This window comes from Paramacrobiotus metropolitanus, unplaced genomic scaffold, assembly GCF_019649055.1.
Source record: "Paramacrobiotus metropolitanus isolate TYO unplaced genomic scaffold, Prichtersi_v1.0 Parri_scaffold0000004, whole genome shotgun sequence".
Lineage (NCBI taxonomy): Eukaryota > Metazoa > Tardigrada > Eutardigrada > Parachela > Macrobiotidae > Paramacrobiotus > Paramacrobiotus metropolitanus.
In genome coordinates, this window is record NW_026570224.1 from 1,446,801 (window position 1) to 1,468,987 (window position 22,187).

A 22,187-nucleotide genomic window follows, 5' to 3' on the forward strand; every position below is an offset into this window, starting at 1 on the left:
ACATTTGACATTTGAGATTCATTCAGCGAACACTTCCGGCTGACTTCATACCTGCTATTTCATGCCAGATTTTGCAATTTTATTGTCCCAGTTTGTACATAAATTATGTACACCAAAACTACACCCGAAATATTGTCATTTCGACAAAAAAGCGCATCACACTATCACAGATAAAACATAATTGGTCTGAAAAACATCCCGTCGGTTTTGTTGGCCTGCAATCGATTCATACAAAAAATTCGACATATCTCCCGCACTTCGTGTGTGGTTATTTTAGGTTTCATAGCACAGCTCAATACAGGAAATACATTCGCCACGACCACTGAACCATCTTGTTGGCTCCGAAGTATTTCATACCGCAAAAATGTAGAATTTTTACGATCATGGCGAATTACCAGCACGAGATCCACGATGACTTTTACGGTGTCTGCAAGAAAATAATCAAAGAAGTCCCACAGCAAATCCGAGATTCGTTGACGAGTGAGTTCCTGCGGAAGAAACGTCGCTATCACCCGGAACAATTCTTTTCGTGGCTTTGCTGTGGCACATTGTCTACTGTTACAGAACTGTGAGTACGTCGGTAAGTCCATATTTTTGCAAGCTTGATCAATACGCGCCAGCCGAGCCATTTTAACGACGCCTGTGGAATCTTCAACCACATTCGCAATCTGCTCGGCGCTCCATCCGATTTCTTTTAAACCCCCACGGAGTTCATTTAAACGACTACGCGATTTTGTAGCAAGAATCTCTCCGGTATCCTTTTTGACAGATTTCATCGTATCGAGAAAAATCATCCGTTGGACAAAGCGGTGCAGTGCGCTGTCATCTGCAATGGCTGACGACTTTGTCAGGAGCTCAATGAAAGGCGCAATGGGGTGCTTGGAGCGCGCGTTGGAAGACAATAATGTAGCGGATAGATTGGCAAATTCCTTTGCAACAACCTCGCAAATCAGTTGCACAACATTAGAATCTGGTTCATAAAAGTCTCCTGTTGCTGCAAAAATAACGTTAGACACGACGGCCCTTCGGTCGCTCGTAGTCACTGCAAGAGAAAGATCTTCCATTGGATTGCAAATTTGCAGCGACACTGTATCCCAAACGTCAATCAAAGGGTCAATAAAACAAATCCCATAACAATCAAACGGTTGCAGCAGTGTTGAGATTGCTGTTTGCAAGTCAGCAAGTGACCGAAATGAGTAAGCAAGGGGTATACACAGCGCCGATCTGTTAATAAGGCATCCGGAAGTTGGAAACTCCAGATGGAAGTACAGATGTACTAATAAAGTAGTACGTAATTAAACTGATGTATGTAATTAAGTACTTACTCGTACTGTACTTTACAGTCTTTAATAAGGAAGTACTAGTTTGGGATGACACGGACTGCGGTCGCGTAGTACGATACGAGTATAGGCGAATGCGAAAACAATACGGTCAATACCCGTATTTCTTACCATAATATTACTCAATTAACTGGTTATAATTAATAATTACCATAATTATTCTAGTATCATTATGTTCTTACTTTGGTTAGTATGTAGTCAGTGTTATTAAATTGTTTGAAACGCACTTACATTGTAATAAAAAAGGTTTTAAATAAATTACAAAAGAAAATTAGAATTATTTACCGAATTTTTCTCAAGGGTTTCTGTTTTGGAATAGGGGGAAAAACTGACGAAATTCCTTGCTTTTTTTATCCTAGCCGAAGCCTGAATAGCTGGTGTCTGTCATGTGTCTGTCATGTTTGTCATGATCAGGATATTATTCAGTAATTCTCGAGGGATCGCTTTCAAATTTTTTGCAAATTTAAAAAAGCTGTTATGAAAAACTTACTCTTGTTGTCCATGTTGCATTTTTGATAATATTGCACGGACTTGGATGAACGCACTGCACTAAAATAAAATATGTCCGACTTTGTTGCTTCCGTTTCTTATTGATTTTGAAATTCACTGTCATCTGTTAGTACGGTATAATCAATAATTAGAAGTTGTACTATATTTATACTCATACTAATTTTATAGTCTATATATGAAATACGAGTATGAGCACTTCTGCAACAGATAAACAAAACAGGTAGTCTTATCTGTAGCGGCGCTACCGGTTGCCGATAACGTTATCAGAAAGTTGACCTGTCTGAGATCATGTGGTTCTTTTATTCCCATTCCCTTCGCAACTAACAGGATAGGTTTTGCAGCTTGTATAGAAATTCTGTTCGAAAAAATCAGTCGCTAAATTTTAAATTTTGATTTCACATTTTAATTCCTGGCAAAATCGAAGTTTTGCACTTTTGTAACCAATGTCATACTTTCGGAATTGCAAATGAGCACCGTACAAAATCGCCCCGGCATGTATAAATCTGTAGTCAGATTAACATGATACTACCGGCATTCGAAAGCATCATTTAGTTTTAATTTATGGTAATCTTTAACCTGGTCCGTAAGAAACCACTAGTGCGCGTAAGTTCATAGAGAGCGTAAGTTTATAGTCAGCGCAATGGTATACGGCGATGCCGAGCAGGCGAGGTACTATTATAGATATCAACATCGTAGGTAATACTACATATGTAGGTATTCTTATCGTTATTATTGTACCATTATACTGTTGTACATTGGACCTTATTCCAGTTTCAATGTAACGCAGCAGAGATGCCGCGGCATACAGTGCCAAAACTGATTACGAGCAAAGAATGTCGATGGCTGCTTATGTTCATATAATATACGAGAACGTAATTACGAACTGTTTGTTTACACTGCAGATCGGTACACGTTATACAGGAAGTTTCATAGTCATTTTCTAGAGCATGTATTCGTACGATCCACACTCATCATTCAAATACTTACTTCCATGGCTGCGGTTATCCGAACGAGTAGTGCATCGTTCTCGAGTTGAAATTAACGATAAAACAGTCTAATGTTGGTATTGTTCTTGGGGTACGAGACTACGAGTACTCATCTCCAATTCTCTAAAATCGTAAGAGGTTGTCCATGAGGCAAAATACAATTTTGTTGAACAAAATCTATTGCAGAAAGACAAACACGTACATATGACCGCTGGTCCGCTACTGCTGCGCATTCCTTATCAAAATCTCCTGTAATCATCCAACTGATTTGTAAATTTTGATAGCCGGAAACAGAAGGATGACCGACACCGCAACACTGCCGGATGCGGAGCGGGATCTCCAGTCTCTGGAATCGGGTACTCCGCTGGAATCACATTTCTCTGGGAAGCGACCACAAACCGGTGTGCTCCGGCTGAACCGGCAAACGCACCAGATTTTATGGATTCCCGGTGAGCCTCGCGGACGACGCACAGGTAATTAATGGTCGGCACCGTCGATCGATTGCATTAATAATTATACAAACATATTTCTTGTCCAGAAAAATTTAACGATGAATGGATTTTCTTTCGCAGTCAATCTGCACTCAATCAGGGAAGTGCGGAATAACAGGACGTTTAAAGATTTTGAGAAGTCGGAAGACGGACAAGTGCATATGCAACCCCAAAATTATTTTGTGATATTTTACGGTGATTCCTTTGTGCTGTCATCTTTGAGCTTTAGTTGTAAGTTGGCTTGACAAATTCTGTTATTACGTGCTTGTTGCAACGTGGGAGCATTTACTTATTATTTACTTATTGTTATTTTATCACGTATCTTCCAGGTGAATCAGTTGATATTCCTAAGCGCTGGACACGTGTTTTAACTCAGCTCTGTTGGGAATACAAACGATATCACTTTAGTGATCTCTGTCAAATGTAAGTAAGGCGTGTGAAATAACACTGTTTTGTGGTCATGATCAGTATGTTCAAATGAAAAAATAAAACCTGTTCGAAGCGGTACTTATATTTTCAACAGGTGGTTAAGACAGAAATTTGATTTGGAGAAACAAGCAAGACAACAGTGAGCCAATGATTGTCATCAGTACAGATTACAGCATAGACAGTATTTGATTTCAGCGAATTAACTTTTTTAGTGCATACTCTTACAATTCCGCTTTTGCAGCCTGACTTTGCAAGACACAAGGCGGTTTTTTATCAGTTGTAATTTGAAATTGGACATCGGGAAACTCCGCGATGACCTTCTGGTACGCCCGCTTAATTAATCCGAGCTGAAGAGTACCAGAAGTAGTTGTTTATTTAAAGATTTAAAATGATACAGTTACAGTAATGTAAATATTCAGCTAGTTATTCGCGTGCATAATTTTAATTAACTAGCTTCAAACTATCAAACTGATGCAGCGTGTCAACGACCAACTGGACAGCAATAATACGTTACAAGACCATATCGTGCATTTTGATGATTTCCATAAACTTTACGGGAAATATATGCGCGAAGTTACAACAGAGGTAAATTTACAGATGTATTTCGCTCCTTTTATTGAATATTGACATCATGCTGGTGTAAAGTGTATTCTTACATTTCTGTTCTTGTATGCACAGTGATATTACATACATATACTTAGGCTGGATTCACACTGACTTCTATCTATCCGATTTTCTATTAAAGCGCCGCCCAAAACGGCCGGCTTCTTAGCAGTACGCGTGAACGCGGCGCACTCTTCTAGATAGATTCCTATATAGGCAGCAAAATTGCGTTCACGTTGACACCTTTGAATAGGTGCCATAAAAGTTGTTGTTTAGGCGCTTGCAATAGGTGGCCGTATCTGCGTGAACACGTGCCGCCTTACATTTACAAATACTTACATTTACCATTGTTTTAACATTGCTAACTTGCTGTACTCAGTGCTATGGAAATTCCGGAATTGTACTCACTGCAGTTGTAATTATATACTTGTACTATCAGTTTTTCTTAGTTTGTTTTGCAATATTAGCTACCAACAAATATAGTATTTTGTAATACTAAATAGGCAAAAATTTTTTAGCAGTAATATTTTTGAGGTCTGAAAACCAGATGCATTCCATCCTGTTGGGCTTATTTAAAACTCGGCTTGCTATACTGAAATCGCTGTATAATACGCCATGCGCTAATATCGGCTTGCCATAATCCAGCGCTAGCGGTAGACATGTCAGATAGTTCTATATAGTTGTATATCTAATTTGTCTGAAATGGTAATTGGTACTAGTAACTAATAACAGAAATGATCAGCCAAATCAAAATATCTTTTAGGTCATTACATAATAATTGTGAGTGCATTCCATCAGACATGCTGCTTCAAATGCATACTCGTATACAGTATATCCGTACAAATAGGAACCTCAAGTGGTTCCTATTTGGGTTAACCATTGTCTCTACGGAGCAGAGGGAAAGGTACCTTTCGATAGCAAAACTGTGTTTACGCTGCATCCTGCTATCTACCAATTAACAGCTAGGTAATTAACGTTAGCATAGGTGTGCTGCGTAAACGCAATTTTGGGACCTAATGCAATTAGGCGGTTGTCCCCGGTTGAACTCAAAACCCGCTAAGCAATTAAGATTGATAGATGTATGCGTGAATCCGGCCTTATTCTACAGTACCTCCTTATACGGCAGACAATAAAGCGCCCATTCGCGAAAAATCTCTGCTAGCATATTTCTATGCGAAATCTGGTGTAGTTTATATGACCTAAATATAATAGCATTAAGGAGAACTACGTTAATTTTGTTTTGTTGTTAGATATATGACACCTACCTACACTTTCATTCCGCAAACCAAATCTCTATATCGGAGACAGACTTTTCCCGCTTTTTATGCGACGAACAACACGAGCCCGAGGATACAGTTTCCGAACGCATCGACCATCTTTTCGGACCCAACAATCGCGATCACGATATCACCCCAGAGCAAGTTAGTTGTCACTACGCATTAGGCGTGTGCCAATATTACTTAAGTACTTTAAATTGATTTGATCCTTTTGGAATAGTTCGTGGATTACTTATTTTCGCGAGACAATTCAGTATTTGATCCGAAATTCTCCACGGTTTACCAAGATATGACGTTACCTATGACTTACTACTGGATCGCAAGCTCGCACAATACGTACGTTTGAATATAGGGTACCCTTATAGGCACCCTTTTTTAGACGTTGATAGTATGGCCTGTCAACGCTTGTCAACTGGCGGGAACTATCTTCCATTGTTTTGCACTTATCACCGGTTCCCAAAAGCTCGGTTTAATATCGCCGGCACCTATCAGTGACTTTTACCTTTTACGGTCATACAGAAAATGTGAAAATTGCTTTTATTTTATATAATATGTGACTAATAGAAGTAATATTAATGTTCTTGATGAGCTGTGTTAGCAGTAGCAGGGTATATTAAGGGGTGCATATACTAAACGTGGGTGGAAGGGGTGCGAATAACGGTTTCCCTAGCATAATCCAGTAAATATATTAGAACCTATAGTTTCTAATATATTGAAATTGAAAATTATCTTTGCCGGTTGTTAACCTTGAGTATATTATCTGCTTTAGCTCACAGACAATTTCCTAGACTTCGGATGTTCTGGTCAAAATCTGCCGGATTACGGCTTAAGCAGATAATCATAATTAACGTGCTGGCCAGATTTTGCTTTTTCAGGTATCTTACTGGGAATCAGTTGAACAGCGAATCTTCTCCGGAAGCGTATGTCAGATGTTTAAGGGCCGGCGCCAGATGTATAGAGCGTACGTGTTCCATTTCAAAATTTTGAAGAAACCAGGCAGTATCCCAGCATACGCAGCTACATACAGTTTAAAGCGTGGAGCTTTTACTTATTTTATTTTTCTATTTAGTTTCGCAAGTACTGTAATTATCGAATTATAAGCTCCCCCCGAAATAGAAGCTCCCCCCGTAATTAGAGCCCACCCTTAAGGTCATTTGAAAGTTATAAGCTCCCCCCAAAATATGAGCCCATGGGCTTAATTAAATGCTATACAGCCCATATTAGCCAATGCCAAAAAAGTTAGTTTGAAAAATTGAAGCACCCTCCGAAATACAAGCCCATGCCCGTAATTGGAGCCCACCCCGTGAGGCGTTTGAAATATTTGTAACCCTGGGGCTCTAATTCGATAATTACGGTAATTAATGGATAGCCAAAGTTAGCAGAATGTTAATACTTAATACTGCAAACAAATTCGTTTTTAGCTGAAAAGTGTATTGGATGCAATTGCCGAGCACGCCTTCGTTGCATCTCCGTAAGTGATGTCATTGATTTGTTATCGAGCGTTTTTGTGTAAACTTTTATTAATTTAAATTAGCATTATCAGTTTTTAAATGAACGTTGTTTTTAGATACCCCGTAATTCTCTCGATCGAAGACCACTGCTGCACGAAACAACAACAGACAATGGCGGAAATGTTTAAATTTGTCTTTTCGGATATGCTTCTAACCGCGCCACTTCAAACAAATAGCAACAACATGATGCCATCACCTAGGGATCTTTTGGGAAAAATTATTGTTAAGGTAATTTGCGATCCTTTAAACTGAAATTGGCTAACTGTAATGGGACCTCAGATCTCTATGTACGGTTCTTTGCTCGCAGCACAAAGTGCTGAAACTCGATTCAGGAAGAGGGAGGGACATGATAAAAACGTTATCACTTAATACAAGCTGCAGTGAAGACGAAAGTACGCGAAATCTTCCGGCTACCGCAATAACGCATCGTGGTAAAATGCTCGTGGAAATCAAGAACAATTATAACGGCGCCTCATCGCTTCCGAACAGGAACATACCCGATGTGGAATGGATTTCCCAGTATTTTGTTTTGGCTAACAATAAATTATACCACATGGACGAAGAGCCACATATCGACGAATTCGATGGGTCGCAAACAAATGACAGTGCCGAAGAGGTAAAAAATCACCGCAGGTCAATGGGTATGCATGAGCAGATTTATGGCTGCAGAAGGTCATGCGGACCAAATATACAGTATGTTCTTTGTCAAGTAATAAAATTTTTTTTAATAATAGAGGTTTTACACGAACATCAAATCTCATGACCTTTCATACCCGAAACTAGCTTTGAATGCCCGTGATAAATGGTTTCCTCCCAAATATGCTGTATTCGTATCCACAGGAAGCAACCACAAATTCCGAAAGCGATTGTGACCTTCATTTGGACGAGCTGTGGTATCACGGTTACTTAGTTGGGCCGACTGACGCAGCCCGGTTGCTTGATTCTTATGAGCACAAAACGGATGGATTATTCGTTGTAAGAAGAAGCGAAAACAATCCAGGCGACTGTACGATATCCTTTCTGTAAGTGAAGGCACTTTCAGTTTTTGGAATGTGGACTCTCTGCATGCTTTAGTATTCGCTCTAGATCTATCTCTCTGGCTTCGAATTTTGACGTCAAAAAATGGTTTTTGTGTATTCTCAGACGAGATCATAAAATATATCATGGCCGGATCAAACATATGCGGGAGAATGGAAAAAGCGTGTATTTCATGGATCGGAATATTGGTGTCGCCAGCGAAATCGGCCCGGGACAGAAGAAAGCCGATAGCATTTATGAACTGGTCACGCATTATCAGTCCAGACCACTGGTTTTCCATTACGGCAACAGCAGGGAGCAGTTTGAAATTCTTCTTCGCGACACAGTACCGCAACCGCAGCCTCATTTGCAAGAGCCGTGAGTTTAAAGTTTAACGCGGTTAAATTAAAAAGTTAAGAAGATATGAACGAGTACCGATATAATTATCATGCGACAATTTATGTATTCCACATATATTCAATATTTACTAGTTTGGCTGGTAGAGTTGCTGATACCACGATGCCATAAGAGCACCAAAATAAGTTGTGAAATACTACAGCATTTGAGTACCACAAAATATGAGTATATGCATGGCGCGGCTATTTGTGTTTATTTTATTCTAAACAATAATGTTGCGGCAGATGGTTTCATGGACATATGACCAGAAAAGTTGCTGAAGAGATTCTCGAAATGCGGAGTAAAGAGGAAGGTTTGTTCCTCGTTAGAAACAGCCAAAACGATCCGCAAAAATTTGTGATTTCCTTCAAGTAAGTGCGGCAGTTATTACGGATAAAGTATTTGTGACCTTTCAGTTTGTACACATGTTCGAAGGCCGAAGCTGCTGCTAGAAATCAATACAGTACGTATACTAATTTTTTATGGTATTTTCAGTGCAAGCAACGCGCCAAGACATTTGTCGATTGATCACGAGAAACGTTTGTTCCACATTGACCCTACTGTAAAAGGATTTGAAGCATTGCGAGAAATCGTGCAACATTTCCAAAGAGTGCAGATTTTCAATCAGACCCGGCTCAGCAAAGAAGGTGTCAATACTGCTGAGGCGCAGCAAATGCTAAACCAAAGAAATGACGTAAGTGAAGTACGCAAATTATTGATACCTGAACGAATTAATTTGTATGACGTTGTGCTTCCACCTAGAAACACTATCGCGGCATTATGGTTTTGCATGTGGTAGGGGAACCCCATTGGAGGAGACGTTGGCGCTTCTGTGAACTATTTCATAAATGGACAGCCTTACCATTATATTCCCTACAGGGTAATAAGGCCACTTTAGCATTTGTGTTTTGTACTACTCATATTTGATTTTTAACTAAATTATTCAGAATCGTCTCCTAAATTATATCTAACAGAGCACCTGCCGAGTCATCTTTGATTACACCGCTCGTTCACCGGAAGAACTGACCTTACCCATTGGCGCCACGATAACAAATGTTGAGAAATCCAGTGTGCGAGGGAGTGCATGGTATTAAAAGAATTTCGATGTATTGCGCGGCATATTTACAGTTATCAGAACTGATAAGATACAGCATGCACATAAAGGAGCTGCGCGACTAATGAGCTCGAGACCGGTATGGTTTAGACCACCCAAGCATCTTTTATTCGTAGGTGGACGGGAGACTTCGGGCAAGCTTCCCGCGGCTTGTTCCCGGCTGCCGTTGTAATGGAAATAAAGCCACATCTAACGCGGTATTCCTCTATGAGCAACCACTGGGATGACCTTTTATTAGGTCCCACCCAGCGTGGTTGCATTCCCCTTTCCAATGAAATGACGGTGAAGTGTGCTAAGAAGACTGAAGAAGACAAACAACATATTTTCCGTGTACGATCTAAAACTCAGAGGATATCGTTCGCTTGTGAGAGCCGGGAACAAATGAACGAATGGATAAGAAAGATCAAGTCCAGCATAAGCGATACCGAGAAACAGGTTAGGTTGCATAATCTCTTCATACACTTCATTTCGTTTGCTTTCCGAAAGAAGTTGCATGTGTCTCTAAATTGCAGAAGAAAATCATGGTCAATATGCAAGCAAAATGGAAGTGTGCAAGAGAAATGTCGGATATTACCATTTATTTTCACAGTGGTTCAAAATTTGACCTGAATCGTAAGAACTGTTCTAAAAACCCTGAATAAAAGTTTTAGAGAGTATAAAACAATTACAGCTTGTAAACTCAGCTTTACGAAAGTTTTACTTTTTTTCGGAAGGACCAAGTGAGAAACCAGATTTTCGCAAAATGACTTCCTTCGAACAAACGGCCGTAAAAGAATTACTTGGGAAGGACAAATGTAAGCAGTATTTAAGGTGAGTGACCGTGTACGATCCTCGTTCCATACTAGCGCAACAAATTCAATTTCTCAATGATTTAGTTTTTTGGTCTAGATACCACCGCATCCAGTTCAGCAGAGTCTATCCGGATAAGTGGGCAGTCATGTCGGCTAACTACGATCCTGTTAGGGCGTGGTTAGCGGGAGTCCAAATGGTAGCTTTGAATTATCAAAAGCCAGGTATGAGTATGGTTCAAGGGAATTTTAGGGAACCATCGCATGTTGTATCTTTGTACTGTACAATATGTTGCAAAACTAAAACACATGCGGGTAGGATGTAAAACACATGCGGTCATGCGGAATCCGCATTGCGGATAGATATTGTGCTTTACAGCATAACCCTTCTTAGCGATTGAGAGCGTGTAGGACAGCGTATATGCATTACAGTACTATCTAACAATAAGTATACGTTTGACATTCTGAATGCAAGAAAGTGTGTTAAAACTGTAACGTGGACGATAAAAACATCGACGGTGATTTGCAGATGAGCCGATGCAAATTAATCAAGCCAGATTTATGGATAATGGTGGATGTGGGTACGTTTTACAACCGGATTACATGCGTTCCGACAATTATGATCCACACGATCCTCGAACACTATCGGTAGAGCCAATTTTCATCACTTTTACGGTATGTCTATTTATAAATCTGCTACTGGCGTATTTCTTTGCAAAAGCAGCATGAATTTGTACTAAAAAAGCTGTTTTTTTATTAACTAATAATGATAACGAAAAACGTAAGGTCATTAGAGTTTGATCGACGGGAAGGGCAGGTTTATAATCGCATCTCATGATTGTAAAAAGGCTAAACTGCAGGTTATTGGTGCGCGAAACCTACCCGGAAGAGCCGGATTTTCTGGTCGGTCAAAATGCATTGTCAGGCCAAGAGTGGAAGTGCATATTCTGGGAGCACCATATGATTGTGCAGCGAGAATAGTCCAGCAAAATGCCGGTAAAGTGTAAACGTAGAAATAGCCAACCAAAGTAAGACGTTTTGCGATGCACTTACATGTCGGCAGGGGAAAACGGCTTCAATCCACTTTTTAACGACGCGGTGTCCTTCGATATTCACAACGTGGAAGTGGCTTTTGTTCGCTTTGTGGTCAACGATCTGGATCGATTGGACAATGTGGGATTCTTAGCCCAAGCGACCTTCCCTGTTAAAACACTCAGGACCGGCTTCCGTTCCATCCAGCTGAAAAACGGATACGGCGAAGATATTCCCATGGCTACTTTACTTGTAAAAGTCGAGCGCATTAGCTTGAGAGGAATTGATGTACGACTTGAGCGATAGAATCGATAATATTATAAATTCTTATTACTTCTGATGTTTATTACCTCTTACTCAAGTTTTTTTTTATATTTTTAGAAAGAGAGCCAGGGAGTTTATTTGGCTTTGCAAGATTATCGTCAGAAAGTTGATGATATAAATCAGTTAAGGAGTCAGCAAGGCAATCAACCCCTTAGCAATGAAATGAACAACGAACTTAAAAAAGCTGAATCTGGACTGGCAACAACGAGCGGTTTATGGCTGCAAATTTTGTAGGATTTTCTCTTTTGTTAGTGCGTTGAAAAACATCCATCTCCTAAATATCTCTTCTTTTCAGGACAAGAGAAAAAGCGAAGTCGATGAAAAATCGCTCTGGATAAGAGAAAAGATTGCTGTTTATTAAAAGCGTTGGTGCCTGACCTGCCGGTTCCGACAAGATCCGCAGTGACCACGGGTAGCCTTTGCTTATCACCGTTCAGACTATTGTTATTGCACTTTGCTTTTGTTATCAGTTAACTGTTTGTCAAATACTGTAATCGCAAAATCTATGTGATTTTTTTCTAGTTTTATACACATTTTTTGTTTTTTTCCGCTAGTTGTTGATAATATTTTTGAACGATTGTTGCACTGTAATAATAATGAGCTACACCAGTTACCATTCGGTACAGGGACGTGAAGAGCACAACAGAAAGTACAGTACAACCACTGGAGCACAAACTGTGGAATACGCCATGAAAGGCAGTTTCAAAGGCGTAACTCGCATGCACAAAGCTGCCGCATACCGGATTGATTTAGGCCCCGCATAAATACTGTACAACGTAACGATGCTTTCGAGTAGCCCGACTGTTATGCATAATTATAATATGCCAATCTTATACGTACATTAATCATAAATTACAAAAACTAGGTAACATTTGTATTCAAATGAAATAAAAAAAAATTTCCGCTCCTGGGTGGATTCGAACCACCAACCTTTCGGTTAACAGCCGAACGCGCTAACCGGTTGCGCCACAAGAGCTACTCCACTGGATATAAGTTTTTGCGACGTCTGAGGATTTGCTTCGACCGGTTTGTATATTACAGTGTTATAACTTATGAGTACGGTATTAATAATGAACATATTGTTTAATACTCTTCATGGTGTAGGATAATTATACGGTTGACTTTACAACATTTTGTATCAGTCCTACCTTGATTGCAATATCCTTTATAAGAACGATTTAAAACTTGCTATCTTTACATTTTAAACCTCGTTTTCGTGGTTTTAATCTTAACAGCCAAAAAAGGAAAAACAGGTAGTATTTGAATCGCGAATAACCGTCTGAGCACCGAACACCTTCGCAATAACCCTAACAAAAAGACGTAAAATTAAAGCTAATGAAAAACTGAAAATAAGACAAAAGGAAAAACTGGAGATGCGGGGGATTGAACCCCGGACCTCAGCCATGCGAAGACCGCGCTCTACCACTGAGCTACATCCCCATTCACACTGCATTTTTGTTTACTTAACGAACTACTAGAAGCAAGACTGCCCTGTAGCCGTATGATTGGCGTAATGAATAGAGAATACTCAGAAGTCAGAATAGCGCTTTGTTTCGCCATAACTACCTTTTGTTTCGGCATAACGCTCCTTATTAAGAAACTATTAACGAACCCCGAACTCCGAATATTAACGAATTAAGGAATTATTAACTAACTCCTTATCAAGGAATTCCCCTAATGTGACGTACTTACTATAGCGCGTTTCGCAAACTGGCATGATGCCAAAGTTGCCTGCATGTTTACCCGGATGCAGTGGCGTAGGGAGGCCGTAAGTGCTAGCTTTGTGGGCCACGTCCATAGACTTGTATGTTAAAATTTTCGTTTGGGGGTCACGGCCCCGTGATCCCATACCTATCAACGCCACTGCTCTGGTGTGTGAATTCAGTTCGCACACATACTGTGTAGTGTGTATGTATCGTAAAAAATTGCAGCTTTGAGCAGATCACGAAGTTAAATTAAATAGAAAATTAATTTTCTGATATTAATTTTTGTTTCTTACTTCTGTTAGGCTGTTAGCTTTTTTCATTAGGGAAAATTTAGTAAGGAATCCATCGGTAATGTGTGGCCTTATCTCAGTTACCTCTGTCTGGTCTGGAAGTTTTCAAATTGATTGTTATAGCTTACCTTCGCTAATCGAGATTTGATGATTCCTGCCAAAAACGCTGAAATGGTTGCTTCTCCGCCATCAAAGAGACCGCTGAAGGATTCACCTGTCTGGGAAGAGGCACCCCCAAAGAACTGGGAACGAACCCCGATTATCCATCGTCCAGACGATAAAAAGCCTCCAAAGTTGAAAAAGGAAGAACTGTTGGATCCTTCATTGCATCGTTTAGCAGGAACTTCCTCTCAGGAACGGGGTGGTCTGGAGATCCGTAAACCTGCGTCCACTCCGGATCGTTCTGCACGATCTGCTGGCAGTACTCCTTCGCATTCTTCAGATGGGGAGTTTCGAGTGCCCCAGCCATCGTTACTGGGTCTGGACCGGCTAGCTGCCCAGAAACGGAAAACTGCCGAGGCCGAAGAGACCCGTAAAATGATTCATGATAGTTTGGAGAAGGGCAGTGCGGGTGGCGAAAAACGCTATCGTAGTCAGCGCGTTGAGACTCCATCGACAACTCCTGGCATTTCGGATGAAGTGCGGGAGAAGCTGGCAGATCGGAGAAGGGATAGAGATCGGGGGTTTCAGGTGTCGACTTTTGACAAGAAGAACGAGGGACGCCATGATCAACGACGAGACTGGAAGCGTTATGAGGAGTCGTCGAGGCGGTCCCGATACGACACACAGTCCAGAAACGAAACCAGAACGCCACGAATACACCCAAAAGGTAGGCTCTGTAGGCTCACTGTTAATTTTCAGATTTTTATTTGAGTAATTTGACGACTGTTTTATTTTAATAAGTGTTTGTCACATATAGCAAGTCATGTGTCATACACTTTTTTGTTACAAAATCAGTGTAAGTACGAGTAGTGATATTTAGTATAAATACTAATATGAATATTTTCTGTTTATTTTTACCATTTACACTTCCTGAAATACGTATGATGCTTGCGTCAACAACGGTAGGTCTTTTTAAACGGAACAAAATACAGTTAAACTATCAAATAACTTTTGTGCATTTATTTTTTATTGATTTTGCGTTCGCATGCAGAAATACTTATTTGCAATCCTTTAGATACTCCATCACGGGCGAATTGGGATGACGATGATCTGCCACGCTCCAGAGGGCCATCCAGCACACCGTTTACTCCGTCGTATCGATACAATGAATGGGCTGACGATCGGAAACGTCTGGGAATCACCCCGAAACCCGGTGCGGATAACGAGGCCAATGATGATGGTGTTGTAGAATTCGCAACAGAAGAGGAGCGACGTGCTTGGGAAGAAGAGCAGAAACAATTGGATCGCGACTGGTACGACATGGAAGAAGGCTACGATAATGAACACGGCGCTTTCGCTCATGTCTCTGAAGAATATACACGGAAGCGTGAAGAGCAAATGGAAGAGAAGCGCCAGAAGAAACTCTCGGCCCAACAGCGACAAATTAATCGGGATAACGAGTTGTGGGAGACCGGTCGACTCATCCGTTCCGGTGTGGTACAGAAGCTAGATCACAGCACGACGGTGGAAGAAGATGCCGAAGCCCGGGTGCACTTGTTGGTGCACAATATCATTCCACCGTTTTTGGATGGGCGCATTGTTTTTACTAAGACCACGGAGCCGGTCATTCCTGTTAAGGATCCCACTTCTGATATGGCAGTAGTGGCGCGAAAAGGCAGTGCGGTGGTTAGATATCATCGGGAGCAGAAGGAACGTAAGAAATTAGTACAGAAACAATTGGAATTAGCCGGAACGCGCTTGGGGAATATTATGGGGATCGAAAAAGTACGTTGCAAAGTGCGAAATAATTATTCCTTTTTGTTAGAAAAACTAGAGGATAGTGTAGGTAAATTATTAATTATTTTCGAAGGGTAACTTTCTGAAATTAATGCGTGTAGAAGCAAATTTTCAGGTTCAGTTCTGTTCGTTATGTCAAGCTTGTTGTGATTGATTTTAATTCTTTGGTTCTGTACTTTTTTTCTTATGTAAGACCTTTAATTTTAAATCGGATTTGGACTTTTGTTGCAGGCAGTCGACGAGAAGGAAGCCGACGAAAAAGATTATCGGACGGAACATAAATTCGCTGATCACATGCAAGAAAAAAACGAAGCCGTGAGCCACTTCGCCAAAACTAAAACGATTTCTCAGCAGCGCCAGTATTTGCCGATCTTCGCCGTGCGTGAGGAACTGTTGAACATCATACGGGAGAATAATGTCGTAGTGATTGTGGGAGAAACTGGTTCAGGAAAAACGACTCAGCTGACACAGTACTTGATGGAAGCGGGTTACTCTAGTTACGGAATGATTGCCTGTACCCAACCTCGGCGAGTGGCTGCCATGTCTGTAGCCAAGCGAGTTTCGGAAGAAATGTGTTGCAAGCTTGGCGGAACGGTAGGTTATGCCATTCGGTTCGAGGACTGCACAAGCGATGATACGGTAATCAAATACATGACCGATGGTATATTGCTTCGTGAGAGCCTACGGGAGCCGGATTTGGATCATTATAGCGCGGTAGTGATGGATGAAGCCCACGAAAGATCGCTTAATACTGACGTATTGTTTGGATTATTGCGGGAAGTGGTAGCACGGCGTCAAGATCTGAAACTGATTGTTACATCAGCTACTATGGATGCTGAGAAATTTGCACAATTTTTTGGTGGAGTGCCTGTTTACATAATTCCAGGTAAAGTTAGTCTAATGATCTAATCTACTCTAATCTATATTTTGGGTGCGAATATTATACCTTTGCCTTTGGAAAGGTTACCTTTGCCTTTTGGGATAGAATGTCTTTAAATTTACGTCAGCTATACGTTCTGTGTTTCTCGTATTATTTTATTTATTTGTTGTAGCAGATTTTCATGTTGGTTTTTCTTTTCAGGGCGTACATTTCCAGTGGAGGTTAACTATGCCAAAAACCCGGTGGAAGATTACGTGGATGCGGCGGTTAAGCAATCTGTTCAACTGCATCTACAGTCGCCAGCTGGAGATATTCTGGTCTTTCTTCCTGGGCAGGAAGACATTGAAGTAGCGTGCGAACTGATCAAAGAGAGACTAGAGCAGATTGATGAAGCACCGCCGCTGTCGGTGCTGCCGATTTACTCACAGCTTCCTAGTGATTTGCAAGCCAAAATCTTTCAGAAAAGTGCCGATGGTTCTCGCAAGTGCGTAGTGTCCACCAATATTGCGGAAACGTCCTTGACGGTTGATGGCATTATGTATGTGGTGGATGCCGGTTACTGCAAGCTGAAGGTGGGCAGTGTTGAATGATACTATAACTCAGGCTAACTAATGAGATAATAATGTAAAATCTATAACCAGCTGATTAAGCGCGAGTCGTGCATGTACCTCACTACTATAGAAAAGTTACGACAATCTGTAATACACATACACCAGCATTACAAGTTTACAACTAAAAGTTTTATTCCAGTAGCCGTCATATAAGTATGTTAGTAGAACACTGACGTCGGGATTGATTTGCGGTGGTAATTCAACTTGATTGACAGGTTTATAATCCAAGAATTGGTATGGATGCCCTACAAATTTATCCCATATCGCAAGCCAACGCCAATCAACGATCTGGTCGTGCAGGTCGTACCGGTCCCGGGAAATGTTCACGTTTATACACCAGCAAGCAATACAAAGACGAAATGTTAATTTCCACTGTGCCGGAAGTACAGCGGACCAATTTAGCTAATGTCTGCTTGCTCCTCAAATCTCTTGGTGTACAAGATCTCCTGGACTTCCATTTTATGGATCCACCACCACAGGACAACATGCTGAACTCCATGTTCCAGCTCTGGATTCTCGGAGCTTTGGATAATACCGGCAGTCTCACCCCGCTGGGCCGCGGCATGGCGGAATTTCCTCTCGACCCGGCGATGTCAAAAATGCTGATTGTGGCACTGGATATGGGATGTAACGCGGAAATTCTGACCATCGTTTCGATGCTGTCGGTTCCTTCCATCTTTTTCCGACCGCAGGGACGCGAAGAAGAGAGTGATGCAAAACGCGAGAAGTTTCAGGTGCCTGAGAGTGACCATTTGACATTTCTCAATGTGTATAATCAGTGGAAACAAAACGGTTATTCAAGCGGCTGGTGCAATGATCACTACATTCACGCCAAAGCGATGAAAAAGGTTCGGGAAGTGCGTCAACAGCTGAAGGAGATCATGGATCAGCATAAGATCGACCTGCGGTCTTGCGGATCGGATTGGGATGTAGTTCGAAAGTGCATTTGTTCGGCTTATTTTCATCAGGCATGTCGATTGAAGGGATTGGGAGAGTATGTCGGATTACGAACAGGTAAGTGTTGGGTTCCGGCTGCGTTTCATTTTCCACCAGAGAAAATGGTTATACTGTCTCCTAGAATTAATGGGTTTCACTAACAGTCATTCGAAATCCTGAAATCATTGTCTGGCAGTCCAACCCAAAAAGCGAAACATTTGGACAAATTGCGTTGAAAACTATGAAAACGGTGTTTTGAAGAGAACGCTAACGCTAAGATATTTTTAGAATGTTGTGCTGCACTGCGAGTTTGGATTTTATTTTCGCAGGCATGCCTTGCCATTTGCATCCGACGTCAGCTCTTTATGGAATGGGTTTCCAGCCTGATTACGTAGTTTATCACGAATTGGTTATGACATCAAGGGAATTTATGCAGTGCGTCACCGCTGTAGACGGCCAGTGGTTGGCCGAATTGGGACCAATGTTCTACAGTGTCAAAGAGTCTGTTCGCACCCGTACGGAGAAGCGAAAAAATTTCCAAGCTATCGAGTTAACAATGGAACAGGAAATGGCTTTAGCGCAGCAACAGATTGAAGAGCGGAAGTCGCGCCAAGAAGAAACACCTGCTAGTGTTCGGAAAAAAATGATGATTGTCACACCGGGGCAGCGAGACCCAGGCACTCCCCGAACGCCATGGAAGTCGTCAAGAAGTTGTGGTCTTTAAGGGTTGATAATTTTTGTTTTTTCCGAAACATCTGATCTAATAACAGAACAGTTATCAAAGTTGTAAATAAATATAGACGTCTATTTCTGAATCGTCTTCATACTGGTTTGGTAATGTCATAATTTAGCACCGAGATTGTGATGAAAGAGAGCAAAAAGTGCTCTGAAAAGCTCCCTGAGCTAGCAATATGGACAAAAACTTCAATGACTAAGATATTAAACCGGCTCCATCCGACGGAGAGGTAATAAACAGCGCTTCCGGTAATTTAGCCGCCCTCTGTGGCTGCTTGGCGAAGTAATCTTCCTCCACTTTCTTAAGAAACGCTTCGGCAGTCTGTTTGGGCACGATAGCCACAGCACATCCGCCCCATCCTGCTCCCGTTAAACGGGCTCCATAAGCACCGCTGCGCTGCATAACCGATACCAGATCGTCCAAATCCGGATGACTGCATTCATAATCATCACGGCAGCTAATGTGGCTGTCCTGCATCAGCACACCCAATCGCTTGGCACACTCGTGTTTACCATCAGCACCCTAAATAATCAACCATCATTTTCACAAACCATGGTTTTTCTTAAGTGCGATAGGACAAACGGAGCAAAACAAAGTGTACTTCTAACCAATTGCCGTACATTACATGTATTCCGACTACTCGTAGCAGCTGATGTATTACCTACGAAGTGCATCATACATAGTATTACATACTTTTCCGATTTCACACGTTTCCTTAAAAACTTTGACACGATCCGTTTCACTAAAGACATGCCGTATCCTTTTCAGGAGTTCAAAGGTCTGTAGATTCTGCGTAGAAGCCGACAAACAGTGGGTCTGCAGTTCCTCTTCACTAATCCCCAATGACGCACAGACATCCGCTCTTGAATAGGGCTCGGGCTTGAATGTCTTATCGACCAAATGCAACAGTGGTCCCAAGGAGAGATGCAATTGTTTCTGCAGCTGGGAAGCCTTTTTAATAGTCCGCCAATCGAGATTATGAATATGGGCCAATATTTGTACGGCAATACGGCCCTCCGCCACCCGTGTGTTGAAGTGATTGGTAGCGGCCTTATTCAGCTCCACGCAGGAATTAGCTACCACGAAAACAACATCCTCCGGCAATACAACATCACTCGAACGCAGCGGATCAAATTCAATCAATTTAGCTTTGCCGGCCTGAGCCAAGAATGAGATTGCTTGGTCCATCCCGCCGCCCTCTGTCCCGATATAATGCTCAGCTTTGGCACATATCGTAGCTAATACATCCGCTGGAATATCTAATCCATTAGCCTACAAATTACACTGGAAATTGGATTTGCATTTACCGGTTCTTTCTCGAAGTATACCCGCGTACAATAAGTCGAACGTCAATCTACCCACGCGCCCAAACATTACAAAACGAACAACACAAACAGATTTACGTTTCTGGATAAATATCATTACTGTAGCGTTGCTTGCAGTTTGCGGCTGAAGAAAATGAACAGACAGCACGAAAGCAAGAAATTTAAAAGAAATATTAACATAAAGTGGGAAAGAAAACAACCAACTACTGATGTGGAGATACAGAAAAATTAAAGGTGATCTTGGGCATAAGAATTAATTAAATAAATGTACTCACTTTCATCGCTGCCAGGGCTGCACAGCATACCAGCGCACTGGAACTGGATAAGCCGGCATTGGGAGGAACGCTGCCATCGACCATAATCCGCATTCCCCTGAGCTGCTTTCCAACCGGAAGCTGCTCCTGCACACCTTTCAGTCCGCACAGGACATAATGGTGCCATTGTGGTTTGCTCATGTGATTGAAATTGAATTCGGCTAACGAGCTGGTGAAGTCGCGATAGCGGTCGGATTGGACGTTGCACAAGCGAAGTCCCTGTGCGGCATCATGCGGCACCGTAACCGCCATAACGATGTCCTGACTGATGGCCATGGGAAGGACAGGATACCCATGGTAGTCAATATGCTCGCCTGCAGCATTCCCAAACAAAATTTTACTCTGTAAGCGCCTGCGCGGTGAAGAGCAAATTCAAATTAAAGACCCAGGGCGATAGTTAAAGTCGCCTCTACTGCAATATGTTCGCCTGAATTCCGTCCATTATCCATGCTGAGCATAGAAACGAATGCAGAACAAATCGTATGAGAATTTATTAAATTACAGTACTGTAATCTAAATCCGTACGCATCACAAGTTGCTAAAATAGACAAATAAATAAAAATAAGGGATTTTTTAAACTTGTTAGGTTTGTGTTACAAATTACCATAGTATATAATTGTTGACTTGCGAACTTGACGATCAAAATATCGATTTTATGGATTCTGTCCGCAGTAACGAGTATACAAATAAAATTCATCTGCACAGTGTGCACGTTACTTATCAATACGGGATATTGAAGTTAGCTATTCTCTAAAACGCGTTTTCAGCAATGGTGTTAAGGACGTGAAGCCGGATTGAGATCGGGAATGCTAATTTTTTCATACAATGTCGGCATAAGTACCATTTATTTATGCTACTAATTGTGGCCCCAAATTCCCATAAACGCTCAAAGCCTAAACTCCAGTGGATTCTCATTCCGCAAGCCAGTTAGTAAGTACAGTCCCAGTACTTACTAACTGTAACTTTAATAGGCCTGCCTGGCACAGTAAAACAATTATTACTGAATTAAGCAAAAATCTAGCAAGCCTACATATGGTTATAAGTAGTAATATGCCTACAATTAAACAACCTTTCATGTAAGTACAGATATAAGAAGTGTGTCCAGACTTGAACGTCCTAGGACGCAACCATTAATTCTCCCACGAAAACGTAATCGTCGCACCCCGCAAAGCTGAAAGAATCGTACAGATGCTATCGTTCTTACCAATAAGGTTCACTCGGCCAGGAGCACGCACTACGAAGTGCGGATCTTCTCCGAACTTATCCCGGAACGCAGAAGACACTCTGGACAAACGATCCCTGGACTCGCCCATTCTATATTTTGGATAGAAAACAGATACCCATTCAAATATGTAATCGTAAGAAAGAGCGTCTTCTGCCACGCAAGCACTAGCGTCGATGGCTATAAATCAAAAAACGTCGAATGACGCGATGAATTACTTACTGCTCAATGTGTTCTGCAGTCGGCAGAAATTGCAGAATCAAGAATGAGGTAAAGTCTAACAAACTAAGGAGGACAAATCCACGGGCGCGAGCCCGTGGAAAGGATTTGGAAAGGAAATTGCCATGGAATTCCATGGAATCCGTGGATTTAAGGAAATCCAAACGGATTTCCGTAATTCCAAGGATTTCTTAGTTTTCGTTGGAATACCGTTATTTAACTATCTATTTA

At 41.5% G+C, this 22,187-nt stretch overlaps 4 protein-coding genes and 2 non-coding genes across 6 annotated transcripts; 2 read left to right on the plus strand and 4 right to left on the minus strand.

Moving 5' to 3' along the window:
• Positions 1-71: 71 nt before the first annotated feature.
• LOC129602797 (uncharacterized) lies at positions 72-1,960 on the minus strand. The gene is made up of 2 exons (XM_055501946.1): positions 1,831-1,960; positions 72-1,276 (listed from the first exon to the last, which is right to left on the minus strand). The coding sequence occupies exons 1-2, from the start codon at positions 1,841-1,843 to the stop codon at positions 165-167; spliced, it is 1,125 nt and encodes a 374-aa protein (XP_055357921.1). The 5' UTR covers positions 1,844-1,960; the 3' UTR covers positions 72-164.
• Positions 1,961-2,752: 792 nt separating this feature from the next.
• Positions 2,753-12,476, plus strand: LOC129580738 (1-phosphatidylinositol 4,5-bisphosphate phosphodiesterase gamma-2-like). The gene is made up of 30 exons (XM_055471396.1): positions 2,753-2,927; positions 3,023-3,050; positions 3,121-3,309; positions 3,409-3,558; positions 3,657-3,750; positions 3,851-3,895; positions 3,998-4,079; positions 4,234-4,341; positions 5,610-5,780; positions 5,857-5,972; positions 6,512-6,597; positions 6,706-6,713; positions 7,058-7,107; positions 7,204-7,375; positions 7,455-7,763; positions 7,988-8,169; positions 8,291-8,542; positions 8,806-8,931; positions 9,056-9,254; positions 9,360-9,440; positions 9,535-9,647; positions 9,791-10,109; positions 10,187-10,286; positions 10,388-10,484; positions 10,563-10,687; positions 10,992-11,137; positions 11,323-11,458; positions 11,526-11,782; positions 11,876-12,048; positions 12,114-12,476. Exons 2-30 carry the CDS (start codon positions 3,041-3,043, stop codon positions 12,154-12,156), a joined length of 3,939 nt encoding a protein of 1,312 aa, XP_055327371.1. The 5' UTR covers positions 2,753-2,927; positions 3,023-3,040; the 3' UTR covers positions 12,157-12,476.
• A 244-nt stretch (positions 12,477-12,720) lies between these two features.
• Trnan-guu (transfer RNA asparagine (anticodon GUU)) lies at positions 12,721-12,794 on the minus strand. Its single transcript has one exon. It is a non-coding gene; the product is annotated as a tRNA-Asn (tRNA).
• Positions 12,795-13,186: 392 nt separating this feature from the next.
• Positions 13,187-13,258, minus strand: Trnaa-cgc (transfer RNA alanine (anticodon CGC)). Its single transcript has one exon. It is a non-coding gene; the product is annotated as a tRNA-Ala (tRNA).
• Positions 13,259-13,757: 499 nt separating this feature from the next.
• Positions 13,758-19,123, plus strand: LOC129600007 (pre-mRNA-splicing factor ATP-dependent RNA helicase PRP16-like). Its single transcript, XM_055498383.1, has 6 exons — positions 13,758-14,643; positions 14,992-15,701; positions 15,945-16,599; positions 16,795-17,165; positions 17,420-18,218; positions 18,470-19,123. The coding sequence occupies exons 1-6, from the start codon at positions 13,962-13,964 to the stop codon at positions 18,862-18,864; spliced, it is 3,612 nt and encodes a 1,203-aa protein (XP_055354358.1). The 5' UTR covers positions 13,758-13,961; the 3' UTR covers positions 18,865-19,123.
• LOC129600016 (N-acetylgalactosamine kinase-like) lies at positions 18,860-22,002 on the minus strand. The gene is made up of 4 exons (XM_055498394.1): positions 21,720-22,002; positions 20,477-20,829; positions 19,570-20,148; positions 18,860-19,398 (listed from the first exon to the last, which is right to left on the minus strand). The coding sequence occupies exons 1-4, from the start codon at positions 21,826-21,828 to the stop codon at positions 19,072-19,074; spliced, it is 1,368 nt and encodes a 455-aa protein (XP_055354369.1). The 5' UTR covers positions 21,829-22,002; the 3' UTR covers positions 18,860-19,071.
• Positions 22,003-22,187: the final 185 nt, after the last annotated feature.

Bases quoted from the DNA above. Each gene is read 5' to 3' on its own strand.
- LOC129580738 (XM_055471396.1), top strand. The intron at 7,108-7,203 runs GTAAGTGATGTC...CGTTGTTTTTAG, and splicing joins CACGCCTTCGTTGCATCTCC to ATACCCCGTAATTCTCTCGA. The intron at 7,376-7,454 runs GTAATTTGCGAT...CTTTGCTCGCAG, and splicing joins TGGGAAAAATTATTGTTAAG to CACAAAGTGCTGAAACTCGA.
- LOC129600007 (XM_055498383.1), top strand. From the start codon at position 13,962: ATGATTCCTGCCAAAAACGCTGAAATGGTTGCTTCTCCGCCATCAAAG. The intron at 16,600-16,794 runs GTAAAGTTAGTC...TTTTCTTTTCAG, and splicing joins GCCTGTTTACATAATTCCAG to GGCGTACATTTCCAGTGGAG. The intron at 18,219-18,469 runs GTAAGTGTTGGG...TTATTTTCGCAG, and splicing joins GTATGTCGGATTACGAACAG to GCATGCCTTGCCATTTGCAT.
- LOC129600016 (XM_055498394.1), bottom strand. From the start codon at position 21,828: ATGGGCGAGTCCAGGGATCGTTTGTCCAGAGTGTCTTCTGCGTTCCGG. The intron at 20,830-21,719 runs GTAAGAACGATA...GGAATGCTGCAG, and splicing joins TGGCCGAGTGAACCTTATTG to GCGAGCATATTGACTACCAT. The intron at 19,399-19,569 runs GTATGTAATACT...TTGATTATTTAG, and splicing joins AAACGTGTGAAATCGGAAAA to GGTGCTGATGGTAAACACGA.